Genomic DNA, 22894 nt, shown 5'->3' on the forward strand with positions numbered 1-22894 from the left:
ATATATTTTTTAAAAATATGTTTTTATTGATTTCAGAGAGGAAGGGAGAGGGAAAGAGAGATAGAAACATCAATGATGAGAGAGAATCACTGACCGGCTGCCTCCTGCATGCCCCCGACTGGGGATCAAGCCTGCAACCCAGGCATGTGCCCCTGACTGGAATTGAACCCGGGACCCTTTGGTCCGCAGGCTGACGCTCTATCCACTGAGCCAAACCAGCTGGGACACACAAATTGTATTTTAATATCCTGCAGTTGCCGAAACCGGTTTGGCTCAGTGGATGGAGCGTCGGCCTGCGGACTGAAGGGTCCCAGGTTCGATTCCGGTCAGGGGCATGTACCTGGGTTTTGGGCACATCCCCAGTGGGAAATGTGCGGGAGGCAGCTGATCGATGTTTCTCTCTCGTCAGTGTTTCTAGCTCTCTATCTCTCTCCCTTCCTCTCTGTGGAGAATCAATAAAATATATTTTAAAAAAATATATCCTGCAGTAAGTGCCATGGAGAAAAACAAGAGCAGACAAGGATTTGGACCATGCTGTTTTTATGTGGGGTGATCCAGGAAGGCTTCTCCAAGGAGACATTTGAACAGGTCTAAACCAAGCAAGGAGGTGAACTCCTGGGGGCAGAGTGTTCCAGGCAGAGGAGACAGCAAATCCAAGGTCCTTGTGTGACTTTCTCCCTGAGAGGGTCTTCCTCATTAAACTCACTGAGGGGTTGGTGGCACCTGGCAGCAGGGGCTTTAACATGTGGAACAGATGGATGAATGATACTCTTCCCACCCAGCTTTTTGCATTTGTTTCTTCTTTTATCTGGAATGTCCTTTCTACCTACCCAAGTACCTCCCTTTTTTAAACATCTCCCCAATTTGGCAACGTTGTTAAGCCTGTCTGGCTTGAGCCCCTGGCCTCAGCACAATCCCATGCTGTGGCCAAGGCACCTTTGGGCACTGCAAGAGTGGGTGTAGTGAGGTCACTCTTGGGTGGGCTCCTGAGAAGATGAGCACTCCCACTTTGAGACCAAGAGGCAACTGCACATTATAAAACAACATGATCCTATGTTTGGATCAAGCTCCTTTCTCCGTCAGCCCCCAGGGGAAAGAGGCAATCTGCCCTTTCCAACTGCCCCCTCTTCAGTACCTGTACACAGAAGAGCCTGTGGGTGTTCATTTTACAGGATTCCTAATTGTGGCAACTGAGCACATTTGCCATGTATGTCTAGCAGCTCTTGTGAGGACAGCCTTTATTACATACTAGAGGCCTGGTGCACGAAATGTGTGCACTGGGGTGGGGGTGGGGGGTTCCCTCAGCCCAGCCTGCACCCTCTGGCAGTCCAGGAGCCCTTGGGGGATATCTGACAGACAGCTTAGTCGGACATCCTTAGCACTGCTGCAGAGGTGGGAGAGGCTGTGCTTGCCAGCCTTGAGCCCAGCTTCTGGCTGAGCAGCGCTCCCCCTTGGGAGCACACTGACCACCAGGGGGCAGCTCCTGCATTGAGCATCTGCCCCCTGGTGGTCAGTGCGTGTCATAGCGACCAGTCGTTCCGCTGTTTGGTTGATTTGCATTAGCCTTTTATTATATAGGATATATTTAAAATTACATTGCTGCTGCTTTTTCACTGTGAAACAATCCCAGAATACTTGTCTCTTGCCCTCACATAGTGACAGCCAATCACAATCACTTCTATTTCTATGACAGGTACCGAATACTGACTGGACTTAAATAGGGAAATTGTAGACGCACCAAGATTTCATATTTCATTTTTTTATTACCAATCAAAAATAAATTCCATATATTGTTTAGCAAATATTATCATTGTTTTGTGACAAAAGACACAAGAGTCATAACAACAAAACTCCTCGAGAGTCAAACTCATAACAATGCCAAAATAAATCACAAATATATACAAATTAAAATCTTATGCAAAATAAATATGTTACTTGGTATGGTGGCTGTGACTTGCCTACCCATTTGGAGGCCATCCCTCACACAGGAAGACAGGTAAGGGTGGGCCAATTCCAGGGTAGAGCTCAGCCCAGGAACCAGAAGTTGGAATAGGAAGTGAAAAATTGCACTGGGAGGAGGAAGTCATCGGACCAGTAATATTTGGAAATAATTACGACCCTTTGCAAGAAGTGATTATAAATGGGGAAGGGAAGGGAAGAACGGGGGAGGAGGGAACTGTTGGTAGTAACCGTGTGTGCAAAGAGGTAGCGTGGAAGTGTGCGTACCCGCTTTTACTTCACACACACTCACTTGGTTCAGGCCAATGTGCTTGGCCCTGCCTGGCACCCAGGTCTCAAAAACACAGCTTTGCAAGCTTCCATGTGGAATCAGAAAGCAAGCTGTGCGTGTAGAAAACTAATGGGTTTCCCCACAGGGAACAAAAAGGTCCAGTGTCTTTTTTTCCTTCTGGCTGAGAACCCATGGGTATCACCACCTTCTCTCCAAACTTTTAAGAATAGATTCTGTGACTGGTCAGGGGTAGGTATACTTGGTGCAAGACATTTCCTGGTCTCAAGACTTAGGGCTCTCCAGGCACCTGAAGAGCAGAGCCCTTTAGGAAAGGAGCGAATAGACAATACTCAGGGGGAGGCCTGCAGAGTCTCCCCCACCTGATCTTGGGCAACCGTTCCACCCGACAAAAGGGCCAACACGGACCTTGGTCCCGCAGCCTCCGCAGGAGTGGGAAGCCTGGAGCTGTGCAGCAGGGCCTGACTCAGCCCCAGGGAAAGGTGCTGGGGAGGACTTCCTGCGGGCGTGGAGCTCTGTACCACCAGCTTCAGCACAGGACAAGCTGACGTCCCACACTAGGATCACGGACCTGGGGGAACGTGGCCACCAGTTGTGCGCCCTGGAGGCTGAAACCTTTCCTGGGTATGAAAGTGTATAAATAGGCAGGTCAGCCTCAGCCACGGAGAGCCTCCTCTGTTCTCAATCCCCAAGAGACCTCGGGGTTTAGATTGGAAGTAGGGAGCCTGGAAAGCAGAGTTCAAGGGTCAGACTGGACTTTGGTTGTGGGGTGGGAAGGGGATGTTATTACTTGCTAACAATGCAAATACTTGTGACTAGATTCCCTCCTAGAACCAAGAGGAGTATTGCAGACAAGTCACCTCTAATGTAGATGCTGTCCCAACCCACGGGAAAGCCTTTGGTAAAGAGAGGGCAGCCTGGGGAGCAGGGGGAGCAATCTGAAAGGTGGGAGACACTGCCTAATGCGTCAAGTCAGCCCCATTACAAGGGAACAGCTGTCCAAAGGGGTAGATATGAGGCAAAACAATGGGGCCAGGGTTGAGAGTCCCAGTGGCCCCCAACAGGAGAGCCCATCAGCAGTTTCAGAAATTCCTGGATCCAGCGAGTGACAGGAGCAGGGCTACTCCTCTGTAGCTGGAAGTATAATGCCCCTGATCACAGCTCCCCAGAATCCCTTGGCCTCGGCGACGTCAGACAAGCCTCAGTGCACATGTCCAGGCAGTTGTTCTCAATGCTATTTGGTTCTTTGCTTCCTGGGAAGCACTGTCTTCCTCCCAAGAGAAAATCTTCCTCCCGCAGCTGCTGGGACCCGTCTCTGGAGGACAAGGAGCAGGAAGAGTCGGCTCCCTGAGTCGGGACATAGCCAGGTTGTGGCTGGGAGCAGGTTATGGCTATTGCTTCCCGGGGTGAGAAACCCCATCCAAAGTTTTTGTGGGAAAAAAATTTTTTTTTAAAATAAAATCCTTAACCCTGTCTTCCCTTCCCCATTCCCTTCTCCAAATGATATTTCAAAAGAGGAGCAATAAGCCTAGAAACTCTCCAGTACAAAATCCGCCTTGTGGTGGCTACTCGCCACCCACAGTCCAGGGCTAGGCAGCTCCGTCTGGCCTGACAGGCTCCTTCTCTTCAGGTGGGCCCACTGGGGCGGCCCCCGCGGAGCTGGCGGGGGGCCCCGGGCCCTCCTGTCAGATGGCGCTCTCAGGGGAAGCTCTGTGCAGCGTGGCGTTGCGCTCGTTGAGCAGAGTTGTGGTCTCGTCCACCACAGGCAGCTCAGGCTTCTCCGCCAGGTTCTCCGTGCAGATGGTGCACCCGTCCAAGGGAAACTGAGGGCTGGTCTCCATCCGTGAGGCCAGCAGCCCATTCTGGTACTGTTGGCGGGTGATCTGCAAAAGGAGCAATGAGAGTCAGTAAGAGCAGGAGCTGGGAGGCCAATCGCACCAGTGACCTGGGAAAGCAGAGCCGGCAGGATGGAGGCTGCAAGTCCAGGTGCGAGGATGTGCCGGGGGGAGTCTCCGGAAACCTGTCACAAGAGTTAGCAGCAGGAGCAAGAAGGACTCTCACGTGGGCCCTGTGTTCCGGGTGGCGGGGGAAAGAAAGAGTTGCTGATTCCTGAGGCAGTGATCCAAACGCCAGGCCGAGGCTAGGGGAGCACTCACCTTAATATACTGCAGGTCCATGAGCGCCCGGACACTGAAGTCAGAGATGTACTGGCCCAGGACAGAGCTGCCAAGCTGGTTGCTGCTGCCTGCCAAGGGGGTTGGGCTCGAGAGGTCTGTGCGGTCCGGGCAACTGAGGGAGGCCGAGCGGCTCAGGCAGGTGGGGTGTGATGGGGAGCGGTCTGTGGGGAGAAAGAGGCTGTCGGGGCAGGCACCACCCTGGACTGCGGTGCCCTCCTGGCTAGCCCTGTCCCATGGATGCCAGGGGATGCTACCCTCACTGGGAATGGGAACACTTGTTAAGGACAGTCAGAAGCTTTAACCTCATCAAAGCAAACGAGTTAGTTTGTTTAGCAGTGTTGTGCAATAACTATTAAAAAGTCTAACAAAACAGAACACAAAAACCAAAGACTCAAAAGTTTATGGCTACAAAACCCTAACAACTGATCAGTCCAGGTTGGTTATCCTCGTGTGGCGGCTGCTCTCACCTCAGTAACAGCTCATGTCAATGGACACAAACCGCATACCTTTAAATTATATTAAAAGAAAAATTACACAATTTGCACTCTCATCTCTCTCATACACACACCCCTCAACATGACACCCTGCTCATAACTAAAAATGCTCTTAAGACGTCAAATATTTGTTCTGCACACGACCTGTTCTGTGTGGACAGTCCTACCCACTGTCTGCTGAGCCCCAGCCTGACCGGGGGCAGGGCAGCACGTTCCTTCCCCAGGAACTAGAGGCCCCAGATCGCCAGGCTTCCCATCCCAGCTAGTGCCAGTCCCCCTCCCGGGAGGCAAAGCCAGGGCAGTGTTGGCGGTGCCTCTTCCCGCCACCAGGGCAGCACAGGCCTCATTCCGCTGACTAACCAGGGGAGCGGGATGACTCAACCTCAAATGAGGAACACTCCTTATTTTGAAAAAGAAACTGCACACATTATTGTGCTCTTATTTTTTAAAATATTTATACGGCAATGAAATCCACAAAGAAGTTAATTGTGAAGGCATGCTGGCTTGTTTCAAACAAACAGGAAATAGACTAAACTGACATGCTTAGTTAAGGACTGAGTTACTAACTAACTACTGAGTTAGCCGTTCTAACAAATAGCTCAGTGAAGAGAGCAATGACCAATGGAGCTTTGAGCAAGTGAGGCTGCATCAGTAATGCGCCATCTTTGAGCTTCAGTCAGAAAACAAGGAAAATATAGTCTGGATATTCTACAATTGGGTAGTGTACGACCGTTAGAGCAGGGAGGGGGAAACTTTTTCTGCCAAGGGCCATTTGAATATTTATAACATCATTCAAGGGCCATATAAAATTACCAACTTAAAAATTAGCCTGCTATATTAGCCTAAATACTTAATTAACTCACCCCTAATGCCTTGGCAGGGCCAGACCAAATGGTTTCACAGGACTTCTATGGCCCAAGGGTAGGACATTCCCCACCCCTGCATTAGAGGATCATGTGCATGTATCACTTATTCTAAACTAAGTAACACCTCGGATTAAGTTCTAGAAGAAAACAAATACTGGGGAGAACAACCTTTCACATTAATGGGAGCATTTGAGATCTTGCTTCCTGCCAACTGTTATCAGTTTAGTTCAAATAAACTCTTACAAAAACTTAAAAAAAAAAACACAAAAAACACACACAAAAAAACACTTCACATTAATTAGTTATTTGCTTTTAATTAATGCTTATCAACATGCCAGAACAGGAAATTAATTTAAAATCAACACAGATTGGTGGCATGGCCTATTAAAAATAGAGGTCCTGCCCTAACTGGTTTGGCTCAGTGGATAGAGCGTTGGCCTGCGGACTGAAAGGTCCCAGGTTTGATTCTGGTCAAGGGCATGTACCTTGGTTGCGGGCACATCCTCAGTAGGGAGTGTGCAGGAGGCAGCTGATCGATGTTTCTCTCTCATCGATGTTTCTAACTCTCTATCCCTCTCCCTTCCTCTCTGTAAAAAATCAATAAAATAGCCAAAACCGGTTTGGCTCAGTGGATAGAGCGTCAGCCTGCGGACTGAGGGTCCCAGGTTCGATTCTGGTCAAGGGCATGTGCCAGGGTTGCGGGCACATCCCCAGTGGGAGATGTGCAGGAGGCAGCTGATCGATGTTTCTCTCTCATCGATGTTTCTAACTATCTCTCTCCCTTCCTCTCTGTAAAAAATCAATAAAAAAAAAAAGATTAAAAAAAATCAATAAAATATATTTTTTAAAAATAAACACTATAGAGACTTATGAACTACCACAGTATCTATCTTCCAGATTTCCACACCCACTAAAAAAAAAAAAAAAAGAGGTCCTAAAGAAAAGCACAACAAAACATCAAGCATCTGCTTCTGAATAATGAAATTATAATGCTTATTAATTTTCTTTTTTCCCCTATGAGCTATGTTACTTTTATGATTAAAACAAAGCAATATGTATAACAAAAATGTAATTTTTTAATTTGGTAATTCTACTTCTAAAAGAATATTCTAAGGATATAATCTCAAACACAGATGACATTTTTCATAGAGGTTAACGTCATGGTATTATTTAGCATATAGACCCCCATGAATATGCATAAAGGGAATAACAAATGAAGGCACATCTGCCTGGTGAACTCTGTGTAGCTCTAACAAGAAAGCTTATGGAAAAGCATCTCTGCTCCCATATTACATAAAAACATCAGGATTCAAACCCTGTAGGCAGGAACTCCTGGCCATATGTGAAACAAGAAAGTGCAAAAGAGGCAGAGGGAGGCTGGTCAGTGAAGGCCAAATGGCCCATCTGCTCTCATCAGACACCCCCTGCTCAGAGCCATTACCGACTTCCTGCTTCCCATCACAGCCAAAAGTTTGTTGTGTTTGAAAGGGACCAGTGACTTCTCAGTCACCTTTAACGTTTTTTTAGAAGAGGATCAATAGTAAAGTGTGCTTTGGTGCAGTTTAGAAGAAAAAACCAGACGCAGGAATATAAAGTGGGACACAGCTGCCTGCAGTGCTAGGCTTTCTGGCCTGTGGAGGCTCGGAGCTGCTCTAGGTTACGCACTGAGCTGGAGCTCTGAACTTCCGCAGGGCTCACCGGGCCAGGCCAGGGCTCTGGTGACAAGGCCAGCACCTCCCGCCACCATCTGCTGCCTTGGATCATGGGGGACGGATGCTGCCAGTGAGTAGGAATCGGTCTAGCCAGCACGTGCGTGCGTGCGTCCGTGCACACACCTCCTCAAAAGCTGAAGAACCTTCAGGAACCTCTTCCAGGACCAGGGCAAAGCCATCCAGTAACTGAGCTCTAGGCCAAGCTGGCTCTCAAGTGTGAACAGGTGGGGAGCCCCAGTGCCTACTGGGACAGGTTAATGCAGCTGTGGTGTGTGGGCTCAGGCAACAGGTGGCAGTGCTATATTCTCCGCCATGCCATGTTACCTGAGAGCCAGGAGAGCAGGGAGTTCTGCTTGCCAGGCGGACACCCGACCTGGGATGAAGGCACTGGAGCAAAAGAGGAAAAGGTCAGTGCTGGGTGAGGTCCAGGTCAGGAGGCAGGACATGGAGCCACAGGAATGGGCTGGAGAAGCAGACCTGCTGTCCAGGCTCCCTTGGGCAGTGAGGGGCTCAGTGGAAAAGGAGACACGGCTTTGACAGGGAGGAGCTGGGCAGACTCACAAGCCCTGCTCAGAGAAGGGCAGGTGCTGGCAGAGGCGCCCGGAGCTCCCACAGTGAATGCAGAGCCCAGAAGACATCCCTTCCCCTTCCGGCCACTCCAATGGGAACTGAGAGCCTCCAGGTCAAGGGACAGAGCGCAGGACCATGACCCAGGCCCCTGAGGTACTAGGGGCAGAGAGTGCCTGGAGGAAATGTCCCATGACTGAATATCCTTCTGAACAAGATTTCCCCAGGCTGGACGCTGAGCAGTCCTCCCAGGGCTGCCAGTCCGAAACCCGGGTCCAGAGCCTGGCTCCTCCTCTCCCCTCCCTCACAGGCCGGCTCGTGCTGGCGGGGACAGAGCTGTGTCAATAGGCATGGATGCCCTGGCCCCCCACACGGGGTCCTCTTTGTCAAAGGAAAACAGCAGGCACGGCTGAGGCTCCCAGAAGCTACAGCACCTGCCTCATCTGTGGCCTGTCCCCCAGCACCAAAGTGAACTTCCACTCTCCAGCCCACAGTCACCCAGGCCCCTCTCGTGGTTGGGGTGTGTGTCCCACAGTGAGTGAGGAGCTGTGCTGGCCCCTTCGGCAAGGGGCACCTGAGCTACCCAGGACTGGGGAAGCAGAGGGCACTGGGGTGGCCAGAGAGGTCCTTCCTTGGTCTTGCCATAACCTCTCTTGGAGGTTGCCCAGTACCCTCTTTGCCCCAAGCCCCTTTATTCCATCACAACCAACCCTTAACCAAGAGGCAGTGGCTAAGCCATGAGAAACCAAACCTGCCTGTAACCTGCCCTGGCCTGGCTCCCAACGTCAGGCACTTTGGACGCCTTCACCCAACCCCTTGGTTGCCCTCTCCCAGGCTTCATAGGCAAGACCCACAGCCTCCCTCCACATGCCCACTCTCTCAACTCCCCGCCTGCCATAATGGCTCGTAAGGGTCACCATGGCCCGTGGGCCCACTGGCCCATTCTACTCTCAAAGGCCATCGACAGCTTCCTGCTTCCTATCACAGCCATACACCATCGACTTTCTGGGGCTCCCCGACTCATCCTTACTCCCAGTCTTCCTCCCCTCTGGCAGGCAGGCCGCCCCACCATCTCAGGACACACTCTCGGCAAGCTCCAGGCTTTTGCTCAGAATCCCATCCACCCCACTCCATCGTCTGAATCATTGCTCTTCCAGGCCACCTCCTCTAGGCCCAGACCTCACAGGTCTCCCTCTCCTCGAAACACCGAAGTTATGAGCCATCTCAATGCCAAGGAGCTGGGGGCCACTCACTGCCGCTCACACTCCGGCCGCTGGAGAGCAGCCAGTGCAGCCCAGCCACTCACCAGCGGTTAGCGAGGACAGCGCCATGGTCCCGTAGTAGGAGAAGGCACCCGTCTCAAACTTCATGTTCTCCTTCCCAGCCTCCACCTCCACCTTCCCCTGAAAGAACACAGGGTTAGGGTTATAGAGTGAAAAGCAAAAAACAACAACAAAAAGATGAGGCAAGAGGGAGACATGAGGGGTGATGGCACCGTGAGCTGCTCAGAAGAGGATGGGCGATGGGGAGCCCAGGCCCAGAGCAGGCCACACAGTTTCGGGCAGGAAACCCTGCAGCCCACATTTCACAGTGAGGCAGGCAGGTGTGGGCAGGCTCACCTGCAGGATGAGGATGAAGTAGTCGGCCGGCTTGTTCCGGGTGTACAGATAGTGGTGCACATTGTATTTGTTGTGCTCGTCAAACTTGAGTTCCTGAATGACGTCTGGGTACTTGAGCAGCCGAAGCAGGATCTTCTCTGATATCAGAGCAGGGCTGAACTGGGGGACTTCTGCAGGGGAGAGGGAGACTGCACATGAGACCCGTCACTGCAGTACAGGGACAGCTCCCTCACTGCCAGGCTCTTCCCTTTGGTTCTGAGAAAAGGGAGAGCCCTGGGGTCCACACTGGTCAGACTGGAGTCTGTTGGCCTTGAATGGTCGCTCCTGCACTACCCGGGCATGATCTTGGGCAATTACTTAACCTGTATATCAGTTTGCTCATCTGTAAAATGGGGGTTAAAAACTTCAGCGTGGTTGTGAGGTTAAACAGAACAATACATGTAAAGCCCTTAGACATATCCTTGGCATAAGGAAAGTGCTTGATGATTGTTATCATCGCTATCATCCATACCCTGGCAGAAAAAATAAAGGAGAAGGAATTACTGAACTCTGACAGGGATGGGGGAGGGAGTAGGCAGGTGTCTTTCTAAACCATCACCCAGGCCCCCAAGGGAGCTGTGAATCAGGGGTGAGAAGAGATATGACACTGATTTACAGGTCAAGTCCGGAACATGAGGCAGAGGGGAGGCGGGAGAGACAAGGACAGAGCTAGATGCAGGCTCCTCAGAGGTGATGATGCAGGCAAGGGCCGTGCGCTGTACCTGGGCAGGCCCACAGCACATGCAAGAGCCTCCTTCTCCCTCCCACTCCACAGGCCTCGATGGGCCTATCTCAGGCTCCCCTGAGGCTTGTTTTCAGAACAACCTTGGTCCTTTCTAGAAGCCCGCAATGGGGGAAGCACATCACAGGGCATGTCCAGGTGGAGCTGCTCGCCCCTCCAGAGGCCGCGGGTTTCCCTGCGCCTTGCATCTGTGTAGCCTCATCCCAGGAGGGGAGCAGCTAGAGCCCCAGTCCTCCTCCCTCTGTGACTGTCCCACCAACAGGGAAGGCCATCCTCTCGCTCTTACCCGTGGACAGAAAGCGGTGAGCAGCCAGGAGGAGCTGAGGTGAAATTTTCACCTTGAGTTCATTGTCAGTATCCTTGAAGGCTGAGAAGTCCCGTTTGTTCTTCTCAGATACCCGTTTGCGGCTTCGGTTGTCAGCTGCAAGGGAATGAACTGGAGCTGAGCACGCTGTCCCCACGGTGGACTCGGGAACAGACTGGAACCTGCCCGCCAGCTGCCGGCTCTGCCGTCCCTCCCTCCACACAGGACCTGCAGAGCCTGGGCCAGGGCAAGTCCCCGGGCTGATGCTGAGCCACAGAAGCCAAGAGGGGCCAAGCAGCCTCCGGTCCCTGCTCCACGCCATATGCTCCCAGGTCGTGCGGGCCTGTGTCCCTGCATGGTGGCCTTCCCACCCAGGCCAGCAGACGTCAGGCCTGAGCGGGAAAGGGACACTGGGCCTGTGGGGGTGGACTCACTGTACATATCGGACTCGTCCAGGATCTCGGACTTGATGATCTCCTCAATGACGTCCTCCAGGGTGACCAGGCCCAGGACCTCGTAGAAGGGGTCCCCTTCCCCCTCGTTGTTCACCTTCTGCACGATGGCCAGGTGGGACTTCCCTGGGGGACAACGCAATGAGTCAGACCAGAGCAAAGGGACCAATCATGAGACTCCTCCACCAAAATGTTAACACACCTGAGTCATTGGGGTGGGGTCAGGGGTAGTTTTTTCCCCTTTTCTATATTTCCTGGAGTTTCTATTGCAAACAGATACTGCTTGTATGAAAAGGAAAACCAGAAGTATTTTTTACTGTCAAGGCATTACGGACCATTGGCTTAAATAGAATGAAAAGGGCAAGGCCCTCCTGGGGAGGGGAAGACCCACACTCACAACTCGTGGACAGAGAAGCCATATGTCATAGGCAGGCAAGTGCCAGCTGGACACGGGCTCAGAGGGCGCCCACCTTCCCTGGCTTCAAGGGCCATTCACAATACCTCCCCCAGCTCCTTGGCAGAGCGCCCCCCCCCCGCAAGTACCCTGGGGCCAACACTGTAATTAGAGAAAGGCCACCCTTTCGACCTAAAGCAAGAGAAAGATAGAAAGGGGTTGGGGGGGAAACCTTCCACAGAAGCTTTATGGGTGGCTGGGTGCCCTCCTGGTCCCCCTCCCCCCGCTCTTGTGCCCCAGAACCCAGTGTGAACAAGGTGTGCCCCACACAGGAGGACACAGATTTGCAGCAGTCTCAGGGAGAAAGCCCTGGGAGAGCTGTGAAGGTCAAGTCAGATTTGTCACAGATTCCCCTTCACAATCCGGTCTTAGGGCCTTACTCTCAGGACGTCCCTGTAGACCAGGTTCTCCAGATCCTCAGGCCACAGCAAACCCACCAGGCCCAGCATGCGCCCTTCAGAGCTCCTGGGGGCCTCTTAGGGAGAAGAGATGCCAGTCCTCACAGCCAGCATTTGGAAAAACAAATGGAAAGTGCCTGAGTGCACCCGTGTGAAGGGGGAGTACTGTCCTGTGAAACATCCTCGCACACAGTGCTGGTCATACGGTACCGATCTCCAGCTTGGAGTTGTGGTCAAAACACTTCTTGCTAGACAGACCACGGCTAGACTCGGCTAAAGATTCCCGTCTTCTAGCGATGAGCCAGCGAGAGCAAGTGACCTGCCAGGGCCCCGAGCCTGGCCTCCCCACCTGCCAGAGGCGGCCCTGCAGGAGAGCCCTCTAGAGAAACAGTGCTGAGGGCCGGCGTAGCCAGCTTAGCCCAGGTCCTCCGACGGGAACCAGAGTGCAAGCAGGCAGCTTCTATCACCTTCCCGACCGGCATGCTCTAGCGGCTGTGAGGCCCAGTGCTGCGGGAGACGGGCAGGCCCTCACAGGGCTCTGGTTGGTGGGCAGGAAAACAGGCACATTTCAGGAGGCCGATTTGGCAGCGGGTCTCAAAACCAAGGGTCCCTAACCTTGGCCTCAGAAATTGCACTTGTAGGAACTTACCCTATGGATGTAATCTTCACTAAAGCAGAAAGACACAAAAGCAAAGGGGTCATCAAAACATTCTTTTTCACAGCCTCAAACCAGAGACCATCTGAATCAATTGCAATGGAGCAGGAGTGCGGGACAGGGGCTACTGCTGCCTGGGGAGAGGCAGCAGGGCTTGAGGGCCGAAATGTGGAACGAAACCCGAGACAGGCCATTAGTGGAAAAGCAAGTGATAGGACTGAATGCATGGTGCCATCTGCCTGCATGGAAATGGGGGTGGAGGGTGGAGAGGGCCTTGAACTGTCTGGAAGAGGTAATAGTGGTCATCTTTGGGGGCTTTTGAAGTTGGGGGGGCTAGTATCACTCTATTCACTTCCATATTCTATTTGATGGGCATATTTCACTTCCATATATTTTTTTTCTATGTATATTTTTTTTTGACAAAAATATTAAGGAGAGCCTGGCTGGTGGGGCTCAGTGGTTGAGCGTTGACCTATGAACCAGGAGCTCACAGTTCAATTCCTGGTCAGGGCACATACCCAGGTTGCGGGCTCCATCCCCAGCCGATCAATGATTCTCTCTTATCATTGGTGTTTCTATCCCTCTCTCCCTCTCTCTTCCTCTCTGAAATAGATAAAAATATGTTTTAAAAAATATTAAGGAGAAACACAAAATTAAGGGGAACTGGTAAGAGTCTAGGGTGAGCAAGGCATTGCGGCACAAGGAGCCCAGGAATGGGGTGAGTCTCTGAATGCTGCCCAGCTAGCAGCACCTGCTTATACCCTAGGAATCAGAAACCAGCAGATTCAGCATCAATAATCGGAGAAAATGTCCCCACCACTGAAACCTCCAATCAACCCATGATCAAGGGTTGCACTAGGCTTCACCGGGAAAGGCTGGTGGTTCCTCTAAAAGACAGAAATATCCTCCTCTGGGCGAAATGCATGGATTTCTTGTGCTGGATTGGGGCCCCTCTTTGCCTCCCTACCTGCTTTCAGAGGCTCCTGTCTGTGGAACCCACTGGTGTGTGTGGCACCCTCTAGTGGCAGCACCATCAAGACGAGTACCTTGTAGATGTGCTGGCCTGGGGCACTGCCCACTCGCCCCTGCTCTGCATGCTAAAGAGCCTGGCGCACTGGCGCTGCCTGTGGCCGGCTGGTTGCGGCCGCACACGAAGGGCTAGTCAGTCACCCTCTGCTGACCCGGCCGTGGGACTCTGGGCTGTGTTTGCCTTTTCTAATTTGTCTGCCCTTCCCAAAGTCCGCAATGCCTGCAGTGGTGGGGGTCTCAAGCTCAGGCTGCAGTCTTTGACCAGGGGCCGCTCTCCCTCCTCCGGCAAGCTCCTGGTGTTCTGACCTCAGGCCGGCCCTGTCCTCTTGATTCAGGAGGGCACCTGGTCCCTTGCCTTGTGACTTTAAATAAAAACTATATGTTAAGGTGTCTCAAATAAATACTTGCAATCCAGGCCTCTTCTGTGCCCTCCAGACTCCTACTGCTTGCTGACAGCTAGAGCCAAGTGGATGTCTAACACCTAGGATTTACTATCAAAACCAAGCCCCTGCTCTTCCTCCCAGCCTCCCCATCTCCCTCTCTCCAACTGATCAGCATGGAGAGAAAAAACTCTGCCTCCTCTATTTCTCTACCCTTCTACATCCAACCCTTTCAGCAGACCTATCAGCTGCTTACAAGAGGCACCCAGAACCCAGCCTCCTCTGGCGGCCTGCACTGCCGCTGTCCCGTTCTGGGCCACAGGCATCTCCTTCTCACCCAGAGGGTGGGAACAGCCTCCCACCATCTCCCTGCTTCACCCTGAACCCGAGTCCACTCTCAACACAGCACCAAGGGGGCCCCTTACAGGGAAGTCCAGTTGCCTTACGCCTCACTCTACACAGAAGCCACATTCCTCCGTGGCCAGGTCCCAGACACCCCTCATGCTGACCCCTAACCCATCTCCTACTCCGGTCAGTCTCAGCCTCCTTGCTGTCCCTCAAACATCTAAGGCTGCTCCCTTAATCTGGCCGTCCCTCCCCTTCACATCTGCTTAGCTCGCCCCACCTTTATGTCTCTGTTCAAATGTCACCCTCCTGGTGAGGGCCTCACTGACAGCCACCCCTCCTCTAGCACCCCAAGCTGGTCATCAGTTTATTACCTGAAATAAATGATACAACATGCTTACTCACTTTACTTATGGTTTATAGCTCCTCTCCTCTTACTAACTGCGAGTCCACTATAACAGGGCTTCAGTCTGTACTCCCCAAACACAGAAGACTGTTCAGTAAGTGTTCAGTGAATGTTTATGGGGAATGAGTTCGTTCACACAGGGAGGCTAGCAGCGAAAGGATTATTTTGAATTTTAGTAATTAAGAAGTTTCTGTAATTCAAAATTACTGTTAACTCATTTACCATCTATATATATAAAAGCCTAAGCTACCACCACAACCGGTCGTTCAGTCAACGGGTCGCTATAACGTGCACTGACCACCAGGGGGAAGATGCTCAATGCAGGAACCGCCCCCTGGTGGTCAGTGCGCTCCCACAGCCAACCTCCCATGGCTGGCCAACCTCCCACGGTCCCTCCCCCTGGCCAGTTAGGTGGTCAGTGCGCACTCACAGACAACCTCCCGCGGTCCCTTTCCCTGGACTGGGCTAGACGGCCCTGATCGCCAGCCAGGCTGAGGGACCCCACCCGTGCATGATTTCATGTACCAGGCCTCTAGTTTAAAATGAGAGGATCAACTTAGGACTTACATGTTTATGATTTTCATTGTATGGAATTCAAATCTAACATAGAATTTTATTTTAATGAGTCTCCTCATCTTATTAGTAGTTTCCATTCAACTGGATAACTGGATTTTGGAGGTAGTTGGGATGAGAAAGTAAACATGAAAATTTAAATAATACATCCACCCCGAAAGCTGAGAATCCCACATTTTTTAAAACAGTCTTTATTTAAAAAAAAAAAAAAAAAAAAGACTGAAGAAATATACCTAAATGCTCATATTTGGCTGACCCATAAAAAACTGCTGACAGTCGACAAAATAAGAATCATATGATTTAACCTAAAAGTATGGGAAATTAAGAATGGTTTTAGTTTTCTTTTTTTATGCTTTTCTGAGTAGAAATTCCAAAATTTCCATAATCAATACCATAAATATTATAATCAGAAAGGTACACATACATTAAAGTAGCTGTTAAAAGACTCTCTTGCCCAGTAGGTGTGGTTGAGTGGTTGAGCGTCGACCTATGAACCAGGAGGTCACATGCCCGGGTTGCCGACTCGAGCCCTAGCAGGGGCGTGCAGGAGGCAGCTGATCAATGATTCTCTCTCATCACTGATGTTTCTATCTCTCTCTCTCCCTCTCTCTCTCTGAAATAAATAAAAATATATTAATTTTTTTAAAAAAACTCCCATACTGCTTCCTCTGGGACTTGGGGCTTCCTTAGCCTTTAATTCTAGCACTGCTAAGAACCTGGCTGTGGGAGAGGGGTACCTTGAAGCTGCTGTCCCTTGGTCTCCTCTGGGCCATACCTGGCTGCCAGCTTGCCCACCATGCCCTTCGTCACCAGGTTTCCAGCCAGGTCTCCTCCTAGGTTAGAGAACTGCACATGAGGCTTCTAGAAACCCCAGAGGTGCCGAGCAGACCAGACAGCAAGCCCAGGCCTTTCCACTGCCCTCTCTCACCTGGAACACGGGGAGGGAGCGAGAGAACCCAGACATGCGTTCAGGGACAACCCTTCCCCTGGCTCAGCCCTGGGTGCCCCAGCTCTTCCTTTCCCGGAACTTGCCCGGCTATGCGGCCTGCTTGTGCCATCGGCCGACTGCTGTCCATGTACCGGGAGCAGGCTGAAGCTCGGCCAGGCCCACACTGTGACTTCGCTCCTCTCCGTATCTGCGCACCCTCCTCCCAACCCCAAGCCAGGAGCACAGCAGCTGCTCCAGACTCTGCTGGATACACACAGGTTGTCTCCGGAAGCCCAGGCCCCAGCCCCTGCTGTGTCCTCCTCCCTCAAAAAGCTTCATCTTTCAAAGACCATTAGAAGGACACATCACTAGGTACTGGGTTTCAAAGTCTACCGGAGTCCTGCGAGGGCCTTACTCACCAGCTCTGCCTGCTTTTCTCATGGGTTAGATCCAAAGGCCCCAGATCAGACATGGGTTCCACCACCCAAGATGCTGTCATCGGCATCCTCCTTACTGGCCTCCCCGGCAAGTCCCACCTCCCACCATCCCAGGTCCCCAGAACTGGCCCTTAGCTCCCAGGCCCTCCCATTGGGCCCTCCTTTCTCTTCCCTCCACCCTGGCCACAGGTCACAGTAGGATTAAGTGACTATTAATAGTGCTGACCTCAACCAGCAGTAGGAGAGGGCCCAGCCCAGCCAGATGCAGGCAAGGCAGGAGAGGGCCCAAGGGGACACACCAGCAGGCAAAGAATCTGGCACAGCTCTCCCAGCCCACACCCCAGCTCCCAGATGGGAGGGTGATCTCTGTAGAGGGCCGGGCTGGGAGGGCGAGTGGAAAATGTTTAGCAACTTAAAAGAACACTGAGGAGGTCCTTCATTTTAACATAAATTAATACATATTATCAGACCACAATGCCTGATACAGTAGTACTGGAGAAAACAAGGACATTTTTTCTTCAGGATTTGGTAGTATGTGTCAAAATATAAAATGTGCAGGGACTGGACTCAGCCAATCTTCCACTTCTAGGAAAAACCTTAATATAAAGGAAGCACCCAAGCCAGTGTACAAGGTGTGCCCAGGAAGATCTGTCCAAGGTAGTTTACAACTGGTACTGCAGCCACTGAAAAAAGAGGCTGAGGCCAGAGATTTAAAGGAATGGTGCTCACTGACTGTATAAAGCAGAAAGTTAAAGAATAGAGAGGAGGAATTTATAGTAGTTTTTTATGCTTTAGCTTAATGCATTTTAAAATCCATATGTATTATTTTACTCTTTCCTTTTATAATCAGAAGAGATAAGAATATCTCATTTTGAGAGGGGGAGAAAAGCAATATAGCTCATTGCTGACTTACTAGAAGAAAATGCAACAAAGCATTTCATACTTGGGGTGGTGGAATAAGTATCACTTTCACTTCTTAATCATTTTCCATGTTCTCAAAGTTTCTACAATAAATATATTACTTTATTTTTACTTTTTTTGCTCCGTTCACCTCCACTGTGCAGTGTGCCATTGGTGGATGCCAGAATGAACTTAACCCTTTCCCTTCTGCTGCTGGACATGATTATTTCCAGTATGTTCCTACTGTTCCTGTAAAGTCCATCATTTTCCCCATGTGAGATGACAATACATTTCAGGATGTATCCAGGTCAAAGGGTTCATGCATTGACAAATCTTTCAGAAGCTTCACAGTTTACACTCTCACCAGCACAAATTATATTCGGTGATTCTTGAGCCATTCCTCAACCCGTAGCATGAAGCTAAATATACAGCAGGCCCTCAATAAGTCAGCCATTCAATAAATACCACCAATGAAAAGATTGTATTATAAACTGGTTATGTTTTTAAAGGAAAGAAATAAAAATGGAAGGCAAGAACAAGACAAAAAAGAATAGAGCAAAAATGAAAGAGAAGGTGACAGGAGGGTAGCCCATGGAAAGGAAAAATGGAAAAACAAACATGGCCAAAACAGACAGGGGTCCACAGGGAAAAGATTCCTACAGACTTCCCGAGAGACTTGCCCCACCATTCTGAGCCAGACACCTCCTATGCACACATAAGAGAGACCTGCTGTCCAGAACCTTTTAGAACAGGGTCTCCGAAGGGGGACTCATCCAACATAAATAAGCAATTTTGCCTTTTGTTTATACACAGGCTGACCAAGAACCCGGTAGGGAAATCCCAGGAATAAAGCAAGCACAAATGCCTACAAAGGGCCAAGGCCACCCTCTCCACTCCTGCCAGCCCTGTCAATCAGCGTGGGGGAAGCAGTAACCATAGAGTCAGGGCTGAGGGATTGGCCAAAATAATTCAAAATTATTAAGAAAACTATTTGAACCTGGCTAAAGTGGCTCAGTGGAAGAGTGTCAACCTATGAACCAGGAGGTCACGGTTCGGTACCTGATCAGGGTACATGCCCAGGTTGCAGGCTCAGTCCCCAGTGGGGAACATGCAGGAGACAGCAGATCAATGATTCTCTCTCATCATTGATGTTCCTATTTCTCTCTCTCTCCTCTCTGAAATCAATAAAAACATATATTTAAAAAAGAAGAAAACTATTTGAAACCCAGGCTTACAGTCACAGTCGGTACTGACAAATCCCATCAAAAGGATATTTTGTGCCTCGTAAAAGGATATAAAGGATGTGCTAGAGATAATATGAATAGTAACTAATAGCAGACATCTAAAAATTATGGTTATGCCCTAGCCAGTTTGACTCAGTAGATAGAGTGTCGGCCTGTGGACTGAAGAGTTCAAGGTTCGATTCCGATCAAGGGCACAAGCCCAGGTTGCGGGCTTGATCCTCAGTAGAGGGCATGGAGGAGGCAGCCGATCAATGATTCTCTCTCATCATTGATGTTTCTATCTCTCTCTCCCTCTCCCTCTCCCTTCCTCTCTGAAATCAATCAAAATTTTTTAAAAAATTAAAAAATAATAAAAATATATTTAAAAAAATAAATAAAAATTATGATTATTTCCCTGGCCAATGTGGTTGATCATTGTTCTGTGCACCAAAAAGCCAGGGCACATACCCAGGTTGCTGGCTCGATTGAAGATTGGAGTGCATGCCAGTGGCAACTGATCAATGTTTCTCTCTCCTCCTCTCCCTTCCTCTCTCTCTAAAAGATAAAAAACATATATTTTTTAAAAGTATGGTTATTTCAGCCCTAACCGGTTTGGCTCAGTGGATGGAGCATCGGCCTGCGGACTGCAGGGTCCCAGGTTCAATTCTGGTCAGGGGCATGTACCTTGGTTGTGGGCACATCCCCAGTAGGGAGTGTGCAGGAGGCAGCTGATGGATGTTTCTCTCTCATCTATGTTTCTAACTCACTATCTCTCTCCCCTCCTCTCTGTAAAAAATCAATCAAATATATTTTTTAAAAAGTAGGTTATTTCATCTTTACCTCTTTAAAAATGTGTTTATTTCATAATACATGTATTAGAAAATAGTACATGTATATAACTATTGAGGGAATGGAGGTATAAATTTTAAAAATGTCTTTAACAAGGTGTATGATCACAAAAGCCCTGTAAAAATGGCCAGATCTTAGCTGTCCCTATCCCCAGTAGACACCTGGGTGTCCCCCTCAAGGCACACCGCCCCCCAGCTACAGAGCAGTTGGGGTGAACAAGGGGTGAGCATATTGTGGTGAGCAGGGCCCAGGTGCTGCCCAGGTGCCTCAAGTATGATTGACCTCACTCTTCACAGGAGGAAACTGAGGCCCAGAGAAGTACTGTTTAGGACCAACCAAGGAGGGGTGAGCAAGCTGGGATTCAGAAATGGAACTTCTCCAAACAGCTTTCTTTTAGCCAGAATGCCCAGAGCATAAAGCTGTTGACAGAGGAGAAACCAAGATGGCAGCACAGGTAAACATCGGAAATTGCTGCCTCGCACAACCACTTCAAAAATACAACTAAAAGATGGAACGGACATCATCCAGAATCACAGGAAGGCTGGCTGAGTGGAAATTCTACAACTAGAAGGAAAGAGAAAAGCACACTGAGACTCAGAGGAGGTGCGGAAGTAAAGTGCAGAGGTACGGAGGCGCGCGCGGAAAGGGCTGGCAGCTGAGGATGAGGCGCATGCGGAAAGGGCTGGCAGCTGAGGACGAGGCGCACGCAGAAAGGGCTGGCAGCTGAGGACACGGTGTCTTTTTCAATCGGTAGGGAGTCTCAAACTCCCGACTGCTCTGAACTCCAGTTCCAGGCAAGGTTCTGGGGACCCAGACTCATACGGGAGAAACTGGACTGTCTGGCATTGGTCAGAACTCGAGGGCGGCTTTCTCTCAGAGGTGTTTGCAGCGATTACCGGGACACAGAGACCCAGGACCTCTTAGGGCAGAACTGAGGATCAGCCATAGCTGTTTGCTCTGCCCTGTTGATTCCCTGAGACCCCGCCCCACCCAAGCTGTGAGCAGAGGCTTTTGCATATGAAAGGCCTGGCCCTTTGCAATCTAAAATTACCTAACAAACTGCAGCTGGGTCAGAGAAAGCCAGAACTACCAAAAGAAGGCCCAAGGCCCCACAGCAGCTTGCATTGCTTCACAGCTGGGCTCCTGCTGCGTAGCCTCAGACAGAGGCTAAATTAGCACCTCCTTAGTTCCAAGAGCCAGTGTACCCAGTAGTCAGAGTGGGACCATCCAGATTACAACTCCTCAGATCCATAAGTGACACACTCAGGGGGCAGACTCAGTGAGTACCAAAGCCCCACTGAAGCAAGTCTTGCCCCAGAAGGGTGTCTCCAGCACAGAAGTTCTCCCACTGCAGACACAGCTGATTCTCACAGCCAATTGGCCTGGAGGTCAATTCCTCCCAGTGATACCTATAACAATCAAGGCTTAAGTACAACAAGACTGTGCACAAAGCCCACAAAGGGGTGCACCAAGAGTGTCCATCTCCGGTAATTGGGGAGGCTGTGCCACTGGGCCCTATAGGACACTTAGCACACAAAGCCACTCTATCAACACAGGGAAGCAGCCAAAATGCGGAGACAAAGAAACAGGTCACAAATGACAGAAATGGAGGAAAGCAAACTGCTGGATATAGTTCAAAACCACACTTATAAGGTCTTTCAAGAATTTTCTAGAAACTGCTGATAAATTTAGTAAGACCCTCAATAAGTCTAGTGAGACCACCGATAAACTTAGTGAGACCCTCAAGAAATCTGAGACCCTCGCGGTTATGAAAAAGGACCAACTAGAAATTAAGCATACACTGACTGAAACAAAGAATATTATACAGACTCCCAACAGCAGACTAGAGGATCGCAAGAATCAAGTCTAAGATTTGAAATACGAAGAAGCAAAAAACACCTAACCAGTAAAGCAAAAAGAAAAAAAGAATCCAAAAATATGAAGATAGTGTAAGGAGCCTCTGGGACAACTTCAAGCGTACCAACATCCGAATTATAGGGGTGCCAGAAGAAGAGACAGAGCAAGATATTGAAAACCTATTTGAAGAAATCATGACAGAAAACTTCCCCTACCTGGTGAAAGAAAGAGACTTACAAGTCCAGGAAGCGCAAAGAACCCCAAACAAAAGGAATCCAAAGAGGACCACACCAAGACACATCACAATTAAAATGCCAAGAGCAAAAGACAAAGAGAGAATCTTAAAAGCAGCAAGAGAAAGACAGTCAGTTACCTACAAGGGAGTACCCATACGACTGTCAGCTGATTTCTCAACAGAAACTTTGCAGGCCAGAAGGGAGTGGCAAGAAATATTCAAAGTGATGAATAGCTAGACCCCACAACAAGATTACGCTACCCAGCAAAGCTATCATTCAGAATTGAAGGTCAGATAAAGAGCTTCATAGATAAGAAACAGCTAAAGGAGTTCATCACCACCAAACCAGTATTATATGAAATGCTGAAAGGTATCCTTTAAGAAGAGGAAGAAGAAGAAAAAGGTAAAGATACAAATTATGAACAACAAATACACATCTATCAACAAGTGAATCTAAAAATCAAGTGAATAAATAATCTGATGAACAGAATAAACTGGTGAATATAATAGAATCAGGGGCATAGAAAGGGAGTGGACTGACTATTCTCGGGGGCGGGGGGAAAGGGGTGTGGGGGGTGCTGGAAGAGACTGGACAAAAATCGTGCACCTATGGATGAGGACAGTGGGAGCAGGGGAGGGAAAGGGCAGAGGGTGGGGTGGGAACCGGGTGGAGGGAAGCTATGGGGGGAAAAAAGAGGAACAACTGTAATAATCTGAACAATAAAGATTTAATTAAAAAAAAAAAAAGCTGTTGACAGATAGATGTCAGGAGACCCTAAGACTGGTCTCTCATCCCAGGACAAGTCTTCATGATTTTGATTTTTCTTTTTTTTAAAATATATTTTATTGATTTTTTACAGAGAGGAAGGGAGAGAGAGAGTTAGAAACATCGATGAGAGAGAAACATCGATCAGCTGCCTCCTGCACATCTCAAACTGGGGATGTGCCCGCAACCCAGGTACATGCCCTTGACCGGAATCGAACCTGGGACCTTTCAGTCCACAG

General features: G+C 49.8%; 1 protein-coding gene across 3 annotated transcripts in view; it reads right to left on the minus strand.

Annotated features, from left to right (window-relative positions):
• Window positions 1-1743: 1743 nt before the first annotated feature.
• Window positions 1744-22894, minus strand: part of CNNM4 (cyclin and CBS domain divalent metal cation transport mediator 4) — a 38658-nt gene continuing 17507 nt past the window's right edge. The window contains exons 2-10 of one of the 3 annotated variants that reach the window (XM_059659058.1): window positions 11203-11346; window positions 10751-10885; window positions 9684-9853; window positions 9371-9467; window positions 7822-7884; window positions 7009-7022; window positions 5148-5261; window positions 4405-4680; window positions 1744-4131 (exon numbers count right to left, since the gene is read on the minus strand). In XM_059659058.1, the coding sequence (XP_059515041.1) occupies window positions 3934-4131; window positions 4405-4680; window positions 5148-5261; window positions 7009-7022; window positions 7822-7884; window positions 9371-9467; window positions 9684-9853; window positions 10751-10885; window positions 11203-11346 (1211 nt within the window). In that variant the 3' untranslated portion in view covers window positions 1744-3933. The remainder of the gene's footprint in view (window positions 4132-4404; window positions 4681-5147; window positions 5262-7008; window positions 7023-7821; window positions 7885-9370; window positions 9468-9683; window positions 9854-10750; window positions 10886-11202; window positions 11347-22894) is intronic. The other 2 variants (XM_059659056.1, XM_059659057.1) reach the window with 2 other exon arrangements.

Source organism: Myotis daubentonii, chromosome 12, assembly GCF_963259705.1.
Source record: "Myotis daubentonii chromosome 12, mMyoDau2.1, whole genome shotgun sequence".
Lineage (NCBI taxonomy): Eukaryota > Metazoa > Chordata > Mammalia > Chiroptera > Vespertilionidae > Myotis > Myotis daubentonii.